At 35.4% G+C, this 16027-nt stretch overlaps 1 protein-coding gene across 1 annotated transcript; it reads right to left on the reverse strand.

The window, feature by feature from the left end:
- Positions 1-684: 684 nt before the first annotated feature.
- Positions 685-10218, reverse strand: LOC138336384 (uncharacterized). Its single transcript, XM_069285862.1, has 7 exons — positions 10174-10218; positions 7939-7992; positions 5501-5536; positions 4487-4592; positions 2603-2694; positions 2148-2327; positions 685-830 (listed from the first exon to the last, which is right to left on the reverse strand). The coding sequence occupies exons 1-7, from the start codon at positions 10196-10198 to the stop codon at positions 790-792; spliced, it is 534 nt and encodes a 177-aa protein (XP_069141963.1). The 5' UTR covers positions 10199-10218; the 3' UTR covers positions 685-789.
- Between the last annotated feature and the right edge of the window lie 5809 nt (positions 10219-16027).

Consider the following 16027-nt stretch of genomic DNA (forward strand, 5'->3'; position numbering starts at 1 on the left):
TCTAGGCCTCTTGGTTATTGACAAGAATTCTTGAAGAATGTTTAGCCTTTTTGACCCCTGTGACCTTGAATGACAGTCAAGATCATTAATCTGAACAAACTTCATCACAGCATGCAACAGGCCCAATATCATGTATCTAGGACTCTTAGTTATTCTAAGGCACTTAAATATTAAAAAGAAATTGTTTAAAGATATTAGCCTATTTGACCCCTGTGACCTTGAATAAAGGTCAAGGTTATTCATTTAAATACCCCTGGCTGTTAATTGCTAAACTAAACTAGAACTGTTGCCAGAGTGGATGACTAATGCTGAACAATTTAAATAACAACTACATTAATAGGGGACATTGCAGAACCATATATAGGTTAATCAACTCCACTTTATTTCAGGGTTCTGTGTACCAAATTTAATCAAAATCTGTTTATTAGTTTGGGAGGAGTTCCCCAGATAAAGTTATGCCTACTGACAGACAAACAGATGGACAACCCGATTCCAGTATACTATCCCCCTACCCCCTCCTTAACTATATTTTGGGGGTTTAAATGACCATTTAAACTCGATCAAGATTGTGGCCTTACCTTAAATTGACCTAAATTAGAACAGAGGTGTTGTCCACCACTTTCGGCACATCTGGTTCCATGCATGTGGTCTTTTATTTGATAAAAAAAATTAAAAAAAAGACAGTTGATATCAAAGCACAATTTATTCAGCATATTTGTCAATCACAATAAAAAAAGATTACATTTAATGGATAAATTAGTAATCATCTTCTCTCAGTCATGTTCTTGATCAATTACCAGTATCCCAACTGTCTCCATATTTGTTTTTACCTGGAATATACAGGAACTTCAATTACTATTACCAGAAATGAGTAGGGAATACAAAGCATATTTAGTCTTTTATCAAGACAAAAGGCCCAGAGGGCCTGTATCATTCACCTGATTTGTTGTGTCCAGAATTGTTCTTAATACAGGTTCAGTGTTAACTTCCCCCAAAGATTTACTTCCAATTTTATCTTGGGCCCCATCCCTCCTATTCCAGAGTAGGGTGGTTCAAAGATTTTAGCCTATTTGACGCCGGTAATCTTGAATGAAGTTCAAGGTCATTGAATTGAATAAAATTGTTAACCCTTCATCCCAGCATGTCACAGGTCCAATATCAGGTCCCTAGGCATCTTGGGTACTTAGGTGTTTCAAGATTTTAGCCTATTTGACCCCTGTGACCTTGAATGAAGGTCAAGGTCATCATTTGAACATACTTTGGAGCCCTTCATCCGAGCATATCACAGGCCCAATATCAGGTTTCTAGGCCTCTTGGTTGTTAAGAAGAAATTGTTTAAAGATTTTAGCCTATTTGACTCTGTTGACCTCGAAAAAGAAGTTGATTAAATTGAAAAATTGACGCTGGACGACTGACGAACGGTGCACCAAAGCATAAGCTAACTAGCCGTTCCGGCAGGTGAGCTAAAAATGAAATCATCTCGTTTTTAAACATTGAGTTGAGGTTATGCATTTTAGTTTGACAAAGAAAGTCAATAGATTTCTTCAAAGACAATGCAGTTTCTGATGTTTCTCTTCTTATGGTTTAGGAATACTGTGAAATCAATAAATATATGATTGAATTCTTCAATGAAAATAATTTATAAGAAGTTCATTTTCCAATTTATTTTATTTTCCATATATAAATGCATATAATTCATGAAAAAATATTTCGAAATATCCTTTTGTTCCAGCAAAACTGGAGAAAAACAGAAAATTGACACTCCTGTTTAACCCCCCTAACTCACAAATGACACCGACCTGACCTTAATCATATTTCATATCATGATGTCCTAACTCCCGGGTATCAGTTAAAAACAAAACATTATGCTTATCGGTCATGGCCACCAAAGGGCCCCAAGTTCACAATCGACCTTTAAACAGGATGTGAAATGACGGACACAGCAAGACAGGATAGAAGGGGCAGATATTGGAAGCTCAATTTAAGGCAGGGGTGTAGAAAAACACAGCATCATTTTATCAGATATAAACAATATTTACAACATATTCAATTTTTTTAATTCTGAAAGTGTATATATACATTTTACATGGATTTTTTTTAATAAGTTAACACATTTTTGGTCTGATAACTTAATATTATATGCATACCTGAGTTAGATCTGGGTGAACTGCCTGTGTCTGTAAAGAAGCCTGAGTCATCTGTGGCTGGTTTTGATTCCTGAAGTGTTCCCGCCTTGTATCTATCTCGTGCCTCTCTCCATGTTAATCCTCTGGTGGAATTCTCACTGGATGTTGTTTCCTCCACTAGTGGATGACTATCTGACATATCTGAAAAAGATCTATCAATATATAAAGTATCTTAAAAAAACACAAAAGGCCCATTGGGCCTTAGTGGTCTGCACCTGAGTTTTGATACAGGCTAAAACTAAGATGTATAAATATATATTGGCTCATTGCACCAAGCTCTTTGAGTCAGTCAGGCCTAATGTGCGCATTTAAGTATTTGCCAAAAAAGGCCCCAATGTGACAAAAGTAAACATGCCCCTAATGTCAATTATCACTACCCATCACCCCCTAGCTTAATTAAATAAAAAAATACTCACCGGTATTCTGTTGACTGGACCATTGATCATCAGTCTGTAGTTGGCCAGAATCTGATGATATGTCCACACCTCTATTCTTATTTATCACTGAACTGAAACAAGAGCTTTTTATATAAGAACATGTACAAAAAGTTTGCCTTAAAAACTTTAAAGAACTCAATCACGCGAGTATGTTTTTGCTCATTGTCATTCTCAAAAGCATGTGTTATACCCTTAAAATGATAGCACATATCCATAAAGCCATCGGGGTGACTACTCCCAACCTGCCCCCCCCCCTTTCCCTTAAAGAGGTAAGCTATACAAGAGGTCATCTGACTATTGATACAATATATTGTAGAACTAACATACAAAATAAGCTGTTTACAGATTGCAGCATATTTGATTCCTGTGACCTTAAATGCAGGTCAAGGTTATTCATTGAACAAACATGGCTCAGACCCAATATGAGTACCTTAGGCATTTCGGTTATTGAGAAGATGTTTTTTGAAGATTTTGGACTTTTTGACCCATGCGGCCTTGAATGAAGTGAAGGTCATTCATTTGAACAAATTTGGTAGTCCTTGATGTCAGCATGTTGCAGGCCCAATATGATTACCCAAGGAAATGAAAAAATTATGCACGGCAGACAAGGTATGATGGCCCTTCAGGTCAGGTGACCTAACAAAAGGCCCATGGGCCTTAATGGTCATGTACCTCATATTAGATACAAATTAATTGTCATTTAATAGCCAATTAATGTCTTTTGTTCCTTTTGACAAAAAATAGCAAACAATTTTATGTGAACTAAAGATATTTACATGACATATTTTACAGTAATAAAATATCAAACTACGATAAATTCATTAATCTAACCTAGATCTAATTACAAGTTCCGAAAATGATTATTTTTGCAAAGGGCAATTATGCAGCCAATTTTCAATATGGACAATTCAGATCTTTCTTATTTTTTTTTATTTTTGCATACAAAATTTCATTAACTTCAGTGAATATTTACTCAAGTTAACATGTTCACAAGTTTCAATAATTATCATTATTGCAAGGGGAAATAACTCAGCAGTGATGATGGAATAAGAACACTTTTCATACTTGTTTATCTAACGTTAGCCTGCGTACAAAAGATGTACAATATTTTGCTGATTTTGGAGAACATTTACACAAGTTAACTTTCAATAATAATTATTAGTGTGAAGGGCAATGACTCTGGATTTTTTTTAACTTTTCATGACCTATTTGTGAACTTATCATTCATGAACTTGTTCATGAACTAAATATTCATGAAAAGTTCAAGACATAAAAATACAGTGTACTAGATTCTTATAATATGCTTCATTCTTTAATGATAAATATTTTTTTTCTATTAATTCAGATCAACGCCAACAAATTTGCACGTAAAGGCACACTACCTTCCTGGAGCAAAATATAAAGGTTTCTTAAAATAAAAAATAAAATCAGAAAATAAATACCGATGGACTAAGTTGAGGTTACAACACCAAATATATGCAAAATTTCCTGCGTAATATATGATAACAGTGGAAAGTCATTTCGTTGTTTTGCTGTTTAGCGCAGTGATAGTCAACTACCACGCGTCATTTAGGATGACAATGGGAAACATAAGACGACCCGCGTTATGAAAATTAACAATTTGTTTATTTTAATTAAAATGTTCAGAAGGTGATGATAAATGTAGTATTAACTGTAAGTTAATAACTTTTGCGACTCTACAAAATTATTAATCTCATTTTACATTAACATTTATAAGATGAAAAGCTATTTCAGAAAGGTAGTGGGCCTTTAACTGACACAATGGAAATAAATAAGGCATGTAAAAGATAATTGTTTTTGATTCAGTAGAGTGATATACCGGTATTATGAATTGTTATATACCTGTTTATTCTGGCAACACTGCCATCAGGGAAGCGCTCTATGACCCTCTTTTTACACTCGTCAATCTTGCTCACTCGAGCAAAAGTAATTCCAACAAATGCAGAAACTAAAACAAAAACAAGAAAAGAGCTTCCATATGCGCTCCCAGTCATAACACATTTAGACATTATATTACAGGAAGGAAAGACATACAGGAAGGAAAGACATAAATTCTAACTGAGGGTTAAGAAATGTAGTGCAGTACTTGAATCATTTAATCTTCCCAGCCCAACGCAAAATATTGCTAACACTAACGATTTATGATCAGCTATTAACACAAAACTGCTATCAATAATGGTAATAATTAATGGTAAATGCAAAACAATTTACAATCAAGAGGCCCAAGGGCCTTAACGGTCATCTGCCTATCTTGGCACCAGTAAAAGGAAATTAATAAGATATGGTGTCAGAGTGGCTATCTTCAATAAGAGATCACTGACCTTTCTGGTCAGATGACCTAAAGATGTACAAATCTATCTGTGATATGTGTACTTTTTAAAGCTATCACAGTTTGATCTTAGCTTAGGAAGCTATGCCTACTTAAAGTAGGTCTAGAATATTTTCTTGTGCGAAGATCAATGTTACACTACTCAAGTTCAGGATTTATTAAATAGTTTCATTGAGTCTAACTTCCTTGAAAATTGAAATGCCGTATTCATCCAAATAAGCACCAAGGGCACTTAAAATAATTTAAGCAAATCAGGGGGTACTTAATAGAAATAAATTTGGACTAGCCTTTCATAAAATCATTCTACAAAATAAGTCATAAATCAATTTGCAAAACAAATGAGTTTAAAGAAACCAATACAGTTTTCATATTTTCAGTCTGAAATAAATTCAAATTAATTGAAATTGAAGCCTAAAAAAAAGGGAGGGGTATTTTTAGAGATGGTGTGCTAAGCAGATCGAATATGGTATTTCATAATAATGCATATATGTGATGGATTAGATAATTATCATCAACTTCATACTTACTCAAACCATTAACAAGTAGGGATCTTTTATTCAGACCTACAGAATAAAAGGATTAGACATAGTACAAAATAAATGAAAATCAAACCACTTTTCAATTGGCTGAAAATATGGAAAGTGAATACATGTATCCTTGTTATCCACAATCCTAAAAAGGTTGGAAAGGTGTTTAGCATTTTGATTCCTGGCAACTTGAATGAAGGCAATCTGATTAAAATACTGATCCTTATCACTAAAGATTGATAAGAGGATCTGACAACATCCCATTAGGGGTCACGTTCTGGTGGCCTTTGGAAATAACCAATCAAATTGCTGCTGCCAGAATCTTGAGTGGGGACGAAATAGTTTGAAAAAACTGAAAGAATTATTTTTTTGTGTGAACGTAGTCATCTCGCCCAATGAGCACAACAAAGCTTATTTTATATGTATACTGTAACGATATGGAGCTATGAATTAACATAGGAATGTATTGAAAATGCATTTGATCTGAAGTACATGTGGTGAAAAAATGCATTTGATCTGAAGTACATGTGGTGAAAAGGTCATCCGAACATGACCCCTTATGGGATGTTGTCAGATCCTCAATTGAACTGAATGGTTATAAGGATCTGTATTTTAATCAGACTGGAATAAAGGTCAATGTCATTCAGCTAAAATAACTTAGTAGCCATTGACATCTCACCATGCTACATGCCTAATTATTTCCTATTCAACCTTAAGTTTTGTGACCTTGAATGAAGATCAAAGTCATTCATGAACAAACTTTTAATTGGTTCATGTCCAATATCACGCCTCTTCATTGTAGATGTGTGATTTAAACATTTTAAACATTTTGACCTCTGTGACCTTGAATACCTTGAATGAAGGTCAAAGTCTTTCTTTTAAAAAAAATTGGTAGCCCTATATCTTTGCTTGATACAGCCCCAATATCAAGCCTGTCATTTATTAATTAGCTGTCATAGACCTTAAAATTGTAATAAAGGGGAGGGGGGGGGGCTTATTTGGGAACCAAGATACAAGTTGTGCATGTCAGGCATATTTCAACTCTTTCTGGTCTCACAGCACATTAATCTGTTACAGTATAACAAACATGCCTGCATGGTTTTATCGTTTGCGACTTTTTTCATGTCGTGATTCCCATGTGAAAGAAAGACTTGCATGCTTATGTAATATGGGATACAATATCAGGCTACTAGAAAGCCTACCGTATTCGCCGTAATTAGCTGTCATGACCTTAAAATTGCAATAAGGGGGGGGGGGGGGCTTATTAGGGAACCAAGATACAAGTTGTGCATGAAAAAAGTCATACATATTTCGACTCTTTCTGTTCTCACAGCACATTTATCTGTTACAGTATATCAACCAAGGATTTAGTGAGAAGGATTTGTGACTGTCTATTTACATTACTAAACACCACGCGAGACGCCTATGAAGGGGGAATAAAAACAGTTTTTCTCAACAAATACTTGTCTTATCGAGTGAAACGAAACACCAATGTAAAGTTTATTAAATTTCACAACGTTTATTACTTTCTTTAAGGACAGAATATTTAGAGGATATGTCTTAAATTTTCGTTAAAAAAAATCGACAGCTCATGAAATGACGGCCCGCATCAGAAAGTAAGACGGTAACCCTCGCACCCGCAAGCTACATCAAAGGATGCGCCGGCGGATATCAAAGGAAAATCAGTCGTCACCCAACGTCATGGTCAGTGCACAAACACAAAAGCTTCCGCCTTGTACTTCCCTAAAACCCAGTGTGACTTATTCTTCTCATATACGTCCTTGATATCAACATAGCACATTAATCTGTTACAGTATATCAAACATGCCTGGTTTTATCCTTTGCGACTTTTTTCATGTCGTGATTCCCATGTGAAAGACTTGCAAGCTTATAATTATGTAATATGGGATACAATGCTGATGTTAGAAGCATCACATATTGTAAAACATTGTTAAATCTATGTGATAGGGTGTTTATACAACTTCAACTCTTTGAGACCCAAGTAGAATGTAACTTTGAATGAAGGTCAAGATCTTTCAATTTAACAAACTTGATAGGCCTCCATCCAAGTACATGTATGTTATAGGCCCAGCATTCTACTGGCCTAGTATCAGGTCTCTAGGTCTATAAGACATTGACAAGAAGCAATTTATAGATTTAGCATAACTAAATTATTTGACCTTGAATTCTTTTTAACAAACTTGGCAGCCCTTCATTCATGCATGTCAAGAAATGTTTTGAATATAGGTTTGGTGTTTATTTGCTGAATGATTTGTAGCTACAATTTGGATATATGTTCTATACAGAAATCTATAACAATAGTATTGATTCAAAGAAAATGTTGACAGGCAAAACAGGTGAGCTAACCAGCTACTTACTATGAAAGAGCAGTGATAAATTGATAAATAATTGTCTTTTAGAATTATGAACTCACATACCTTTTTGCCTTCTTCCTTCAAGAACAAGAAACAGTGCTAATGATGCAGGTCCTCCTGTGATTGTAAAAATAGATACATGTATCAACAAGAGATCCTCAATCTAGTGCAGACAAAGTAGTCAGTAGGGCACCACAATTTTGCATCAATACAAAAGGTTAAATATTGACCATTGATTTTTCAGGGTATTTTTGGGTAAAAAGTTTTTGACATGAATTAGGAGTTTTTAATCATGAAAAGAGCAGTTTTTGGAAAAAAATTACCCATTACTGAACATGGTGTCAGAGCCAAAGTTTATACAAACTCTGTTCCCTTCCCCAAAGGATGTTTCTGGCCAAATTTGGTTTCAATCCATGCAGAACTCTAGGACAAGTAGCGATTTTGGGATTTACCTCTATTTCCCCTATTGGGCCCCGCCCCTCCTGCCCCCAGGGAGTCAGAGCCAAAATTTATACAAGCTCTGTTTCCCTTCCCTAAAGGATGTTTCTTGCCAAATTTGGTTTCAATCCATGCAGAACACTAGGAGTAGTAGTGATTTATAGAATTTACCTCTATTTCCCCTATTGTGCCCCCTCTCTCCTGCCCCCAGGGGGTCAGAGCCAAAATTTATACAAACTCTGTTCCCCTTCCCCAAAGGATGTTTCTGGCCAAATTTGGTTTCAATCCATGCAGAACTCTAGGACAAGTAGCGATTTACAGGATTAACCTCTATTTCCCCTATTGGGCCCCGCCCCTCCTGCCCCTGGAGGGTCAGAGCCAAAATTTATACAAACTCTTAAAAAAATTGGTTAGAATCCATGCAGAACTCTAGGACTAGTAGCTATGACATAAGCTCACCGGCCCTTCGGACCAGGTGCGCTAGAAAGTTATTTCAAGATTTTAGTCTATTTGACCCCTGTGACCTTGGATGAAGGTCAAGGTCATTGATTTGAACAAACTTGGTAGCCCTTTATCTCAGCATGCTGCAAGCCCAATATGAGTATCCTGGGCTTTTTGGTTCTTGAGGAGAAGTCATTTAAAGATTTTAGCCTATTTGACCCCTGTGACCTTGAATGAAGGTCAAGGTCATTCATTTTAACAAACTTGGTAGCAATTCATCCCAGCATGCTACAGGCCCAATATCAGTACCATAGGCCTTCTGGTTCCTGAGAAGAAATCGTTTGAAGATTTTAGTCTATTTGACCCCTGTGACCTTGAATGAAGGTCAAGGTCATTCATTTGAACAAACTTGGTAGCCCTTCATCCCAGCATGCTACAGGCCAAATATCAGTACCCTGGGCCTTTCGGTTATAGAGAAGAAGTCGTTTGAATGAAAAGTTTACGCACGGCGCATGGCGGTCGGCGCACGACGACGGACGGTGCATGATGATATATAGGTCATCTTGATCCTTCGGGTCAGATGACCTAAAAATATAGGGGGATTTGGCATTAGGAATAGGGTCAACCCCAGTTATATAAGGAGAAAAATCACTGTTGACTGAAAATATTTACCTTTTCTTCAACTAACAATTAAAGGATTGTATACTACACCAGTAGTTGTAAATTTTTGCTAAATTTGTTAGCTGTGAACTTACGGAGGTCAAGGTCCTTCGTTGAAACAAACTAGGAACAAATTCATCCCAATCATGTCCCAGACTAAATCAGTTAATGATATTTTTGAACAACAGGGCTCAGGTTTCTAGGCTTCTTAATTATTCATTAAAATTTGTTTCAAGATTAAGATCAATTTTAACCCATTGACATTGAATGAAGGTCAAGGTCATTCATTCGAACAAACCTCATCCCAGGATGCCACAGGCCCAATATCAGAAACTCTTAGTTATTCACAAGATTTTTTTTTTTTACATAATATGACCTATTATTTGGCCCCAGTGACCTTGAATAATAGTCAAGGTAATTCATTTCCACAAACATGGTAGTCCAACATATTAGCATGCTATAGGCCAAATTATCAGGTCTCTTGACCTCTTAGTTATTCACAAGAAGTTGATTTAAGATTTGGTTTTTTAATCCCTGTGACCTTGAATGAAGGTGAAGATCATTCATTTTAACAAACCTAATTTTTATCCCAACAGGCGACATTATTCACAAGAAGCTGTTAAAAGTTTGTGGATTGCACACATCACACGGCGACTGACAATGCCATAATTGGTCATCATAATCCTTCAGGTCAGATGACCTAAAAAGTTACACTGTACATAGTAAAACATTTAAAAGGAATCTAATTTTATAATTTACCTCTCCATATTGTTCCTTCTGTCATACATTGCTTGATAACCTTTATTTCATAACCTTTATTTCATCTTCGCTAATCTGCCAAAAATATATATATTATTTATTTCACAGATATAACAATAGCTATACAATGTTAAAATGGACTACACTACATTTTTATGGGAACATGATATATAGTATTTTATACAGCAGAGTATATACCATTGCTTTTAGAAAAAGCAATTTGGATTTAGTAAATATGTCATACACAAGTTGCCCGCTATATTATATAACATATGGTTAACATACTGGGACGTACACTACAGTTTTATTATGGGGAGACAGTGATAACCGATACTAAATCACGTGTACCATCCATGCATTCATACTGCACAATGTGAAGCCCTTTACCGACTTATGAGTCAGATTTTAAAATACTTGGTTGAGACCAGCATAATGCAGTGGTCAGATTTAGATCTCAACATATTATGCAAGCTGTTTACCTGAGGAATCTCAAATGGGGCTGCCTGGTATGACTGCTGCTGGTTGTTTTTCTCCGGGTACTCTGGCTTTCCTCTACCAACAAACCTGGCATGTCCTTACATGACCTTGACTGTTAACACACCGTTTAACCACAGGGCCTAGTTCCTAATGATAATATACATAAGAAAGGTCACGTCTATTATGTATGTCAATAGACTTGTCCTATCTCATACATGTATGTGTAAGGATATGTATACATGTATCATCATAAGAACGAGGCCCTGTGGTTAAACTAGCTAAACACAAGCCCACTTTTTATGATACCATTCTCTATTTTGTTTAATGAAATAGTTTTTTGATTCTGTCATCTAAGACAATTTCAAATGAAACATCTAAAATGGAACATATTATTTGACGTTCGACTATTCATTATAAAATAGCCAAATCTGACAACAAGTACTGAGAGTAAGCTACAGGACAAATGTAAACAAATGTGACACACGTGCACCTGGTCACAAAATCTGCGTACACATCGAAATTTGAACGACAAATCTTGCGAATACCTAATATATTTAGCTTCTATCTAAATATCTGCGTGCAATAATAAAGCACATATCAAAGTTTACCCGTTTTTCATCCCCAGACATGGTTCACCTTGCGGTGGGGGCTACCTTCCAACCGAACCGCTGGAAACCGGTGTTTTCGTAAGAAGTTCCGGATGACGCTTTCTAATAATAAGTTAAAGAAGCCAAACAGTTTCCGGATTTTACGTCCGATTATTCTTTATCATCACGTGCTGTATTGAAAGAGTGATATCGATAACAGACCATTACATAATGATATAAGTCTAAATTGCAGTATTTGATAATGAATGTGTATAGTCTATCAAAATAATTTATGAAAACAAAAAACAGTAAAATAATTGAACATTTCTCTTAAAAGAAAAATATATTAATTTGGTTTCATTAGATTCAGATGTTTGAAATTACTACTTCTGATTGCATAAGAATTATTTAACATTTATCATCTGTTAGATATTACACTTTTGTGGCAGTGTACGAAAATTGTCTTTTCATATGAATGTAATATTCATCTGTGCACGTAGTTGGTTTCTTTTGGGTTTTTTTCTTCCTGTTATTTGTATAAAAAGAATGTTTGTGTTTTCAAAAAAAAAAAAAAAAAAAAAAAAAAAAACAACGGGGAAAATTCATCCTTGTTTTAATTTGTTGTTTTTTTTTGAATGGGAGTACAGGAGTAAGTATGGAAATAGGGAAGGTATACAACAATAAAATAATAATAATAATAATAAAAAAGTCAATCATTCATTAAGTTTCTCTTCCTTTTGTGACAACCGAAAAGGAATATTGTCCGTAAAATATTATTGAATCAATCAGAAATTTTTATCATTGAAGAATATGCATTTTTGTATGTCATGTAATTGCAACTGCAAACATTTTTTCATACTTGGTTATATATAAATTAAACTATGATTTATTTATTTTTAAAAGAATGCCAATTTTCACCACTTTATATATAAAATTGTATTATTATATTATTTACCAAAACATAACCATCATCTGTGTCAATATACCCCCATCAAGCTTTCAACCTTGAAATGGCGGTCGAGTTGGAAATCGAGGGGAAGCGAACAGAGTGATGGGGTAATTGAAATGACTAAAATACAACGAATTACAACCCGAGACAAGGTAAGCTGAGTGCATTTTTTGTATTCTAATAATGAAATAAATCCAAAATGTTTGCGATACGTGCAAAACTAACGTGAAAACTCACCGCGATTAGGATGGTTGCATATAGGCCTATCTACCTCATTTATGATGGAGGCCGTTCTGTCTCTAAAACAAGCGGAACTATTAAACGTCAACAAAAGGAAAAGGATGTCATTTTAAGAGACATATGATTCGGTCTATATCATGGGGTGTTTAGCAAACAGCGTCTGGAGGTTTTGCTTTTAAACTGTCGCGTCAACTCCGTAGATGATGGGAGACTACATAAGTACTGATCATGATGAAAGCGTAGACGAAATTCATGGGATGCGAGAGCAGAGACTGAATGATCGGTATGGTATATTCGTAAATGTATAGGGAAAAACGAAAGTAAGTAGTTTGGGCAATTTTGGAACGATCATGGGAATCCTAACGAGAACAAACTTAAAAGAACATATAAGAAGTTTAAGAAGGAACTAAGACCAGAATATCATATGAAAACATACATACTGGGGCTTACCGCAGTGCTCTAAGCAAACTGCGATGTGGAAGTGCGCTTCTAAATATAGAGACTTTTCTCAAATTCCTCTAAATGATAGATTATGTTCTTTTTGTCCAAATGAAATAGAAAACAGGGGCGTAGGAAGGAAGCAAGGGGGGCAGAGGGGGCATATTGCCCCCCCCCCCCCCCCCCCCCCCCCGTTCCCCAGGACGGAGGGGGGGGGGGCAAACATGTCTTTTTGCTCCCCCATTTTCGCCGAGTGAAATGTTCTTCATATGAACATTTGAAAGAAAAAAGGTCCTCCTGCACATTTTTGTACTTCATTTTAGAAAATTTTCCGCTGCGCGGCGCGTTTCCTAAAACGTTTAAGCACGTAATTTTCAAACCTTTAATAATGAAAATTTAATACATACGAACTAGACTAAAATGTCCATCAAGGGATTATACTATTCCAAAAAATGCTTCTTAAAAGATTAATTTGTTTATATGTCTTAGCAAGACAATCAATTCATTATAGTTACACAACAATGTGCCAATGGTGTGAATCCGGTACGTCAAATCGAGCTGGGTTGCATAATGGAATGAAGACACTCACAATTATCATTTCTAAATGCAGGTAACCTTAAATCGAACAATTACCGTGTTAAGAACGCTTTAAAATCATCAAAATGCACCGTAAAACTCATCTCAGCCATTCTAAATAGTAGATTTTTTCCCGGGGAAGAACCCGTACCCTCCAAACACCAAAATCTCGGCGCTCATTAAATCATCAAAATACATCTTTAAATTCATCTCAGTCATTCTAAATCTTTATTTTTTTTCAGGGGATACCCCCCCCCCCCCCGGATCCCCCAAACTCGCACACTAATTGGCGTATGCATTGTTCATTGATTTCCTGTTAGCTAAGCGCTAATATGTAATTATATCTGAAAAATTGTATCAAGTATCTCTTGTGGGTGTGATGGGCTCGATGGGGGGTAAAATATTTTCTTTGTGTCTATCCCATATATAGTGACTTACGAATACATTTGTTTCTTTCAATGAGTAACTGTGATAATTTAAAAAAAAACTGTGATAGTGATGCCAAATTTTATTTATTAAGGGAAAAATCCTGATATTCAGTATTTATTAGCCAAGACAGTATTTTTAATATTACGCAAACGAAGATTGTTTACTAAATAATTTTACTGATATTTTCTATAGCAGTATGTAATGCATTTGTAGTTTATGAAATAATCTTCACGAAAGTTTATACTGTAACTTCATATCTTAAATATATGTAGAACACGTGATATTATCAAATATGTTTATAGTGCTTCACATATTTTATGTAACCTTCTTTGAAATTAGTATTATTATTCAAAGTTCAGGGATTGTGTGAATCGTAGTTAGGGATAGTATATACTATATTTATGTCTCTGAACTAAAGGAACAATCAATATTAACTAATTTATATAATGGTAGTCTTAACTGTATGTGATATAATGATATATGTATTTAGATTTTACATTCATACAGTACGCCGGCCGTAAGAATCCAAGGTCAAACAGGAATCAAATATCATTACCGCGTATAGATTACTGAAAGAAAACGCGAAATTGACAACCCGCGAACATGTCCACGTATACAGTATATATATATATGTACTCACACATCACCATGGTCAACATACAAAAATATCGAAACTTCCACAATAGTAAGGCCATTATTAATAGGTAAGAACGATAACTCGTATGATCTTATCCCGAGTGTGTTCGAGATTATTATTTGAATTTCTATTCACATTTCAGTGCCCAATTTCACAAGCATTCCTTAACTTTAAGGAATTCTTGAACTTGAAATTCTCCATAGGAAAGCATTACATACTTTGAGAAAGTCTCCTTAACTTAAGATTTGTCCCTTAAAGGCCCACTACCTTTCCGACACGACTTTTAATTTTTAAAATGGGAATGTAAAACGAGATCGATAATTTTGTAGAGTCGCAAAAGTTATTAACCTAACAGTTAATACTACGTTTATCATCACCTTCTGAACAATTTAATCGAAATTGATAATATGTTAATTTTCATAACGCGGGTCGTCTTATGTTTCCCGCCGTCGCCCTAAATACCGCGCGGTATATGACTATTACTGCGCCAGACGGCAAGACAGCGAAAAGACTCTCCACGGTTTTCAAATTTTACGCAGGAAATCTTGCATATGTTTTGTGTTGTAACCTCATCTTAGGGCATCGGCATTGGTTTTCTGACGTTATTTATGTTTTTTTAAGAAACCTTTAAGTTCTGTCCCGGAAAGGTAGTGGGCCTTTAATTATAACTTATGTACTATTGTTTTAAGACACCTTTTAAACTAGTGATTGTAGTATATCATAGGAGCGATGGTTTGACCGGATTCGACTTAAACGTAGGCATAAACACAGTCCTTTTTAACCTTATCAGGAAATTAGTTTAAACGAGGTCTTAAACCTTGAGGAATTCATTAAAGTTAAGGAAAGTTCTTGAAACTGGGCCCTGGAAATTTTATTTTGAGGAACATTTAATTTAAGACAGCTTAGGGGAGCTGACATGTTTTCTTACTGAGACAATAACCAAACAGCTTTACAGGTAACGGCTTCTGTTATGGTACTGGGACATGTAGGTGTAAATGTCCGCGTTAACCGGAGGTTGCTTTACTCCCGGCGCCACTATCGCTTTACAAAGGGCGATAACTCAAAAAAGTTATGTGGATACGTCTAGTTAACGTTAACGCACATGCATGTATGTGTCAATCTAGGTGCTTTATATAGGGGTCGGCGAGCGCGTCGAAACACTAGTGTCTAAAAAATGTCTGTCTTCTAGAAAACATGTCTCATAAAGTGTACTTATATGATTTAAAATATCAAGTCAATACTTTTTAACTTGCATTGTTAACATTAAGTTTGTTTCCAGATATCGGAGTCTTCTCCCTGTAGCTTTGTCAATGCTTTCAAACATCTTCTATCTCATTTTGACTGATGTTGATTTCGGTTAGAGGGTGACTGATTTATCTTTTGTAAATATTGATGTGATAAAAGACTTCAGTATCAGAAAAAGGAACAGATGTATTTATATCTATATTGGTTGATTGTAGTGGAGGAATGTCTGATGATGCTTGTTTTAGAAATTAAGTGCTCAAAGATCATGGATGATGT

The sequence above is a fragment of the Argopecten irradians genome, chromosome 12, assembly GCF_041381155.1.
Source record: "Argopecten irradians isolate NY chromosome 12, Ai_NY, whole genome shotgun sequence".
Classification (NCBI taxonomy): Eukaryota; Metazoa; Mollusca; class Bivalvia; order Pectinida; family Pectinidae; genus Argopecten; species Argopecten irradians.

Excerpts from the sequence above, each read along its gene's own strand:
- LOC138336384 (XM_069285862.1), bottom strand. The coding sequence starts at position 10,198 with ATGACAGAAGGAACAATATGGAGAG. Across the intron at positions 2,695-4,486 it reads AGTGTTGCCAGAATAAACAG|TTCAGTGATAAATAAGAATA; the intron begins GTATATAACAAT and ends CTCTTGTTTCAG. Across the intron at positions 2,328-2,602 it reads GTCCAGTCAACAGAATACCG|ATATGTCAGATAGTCATCCA; the intron begins GTGAGTATTTTT and ends GATCTTTTTCAG.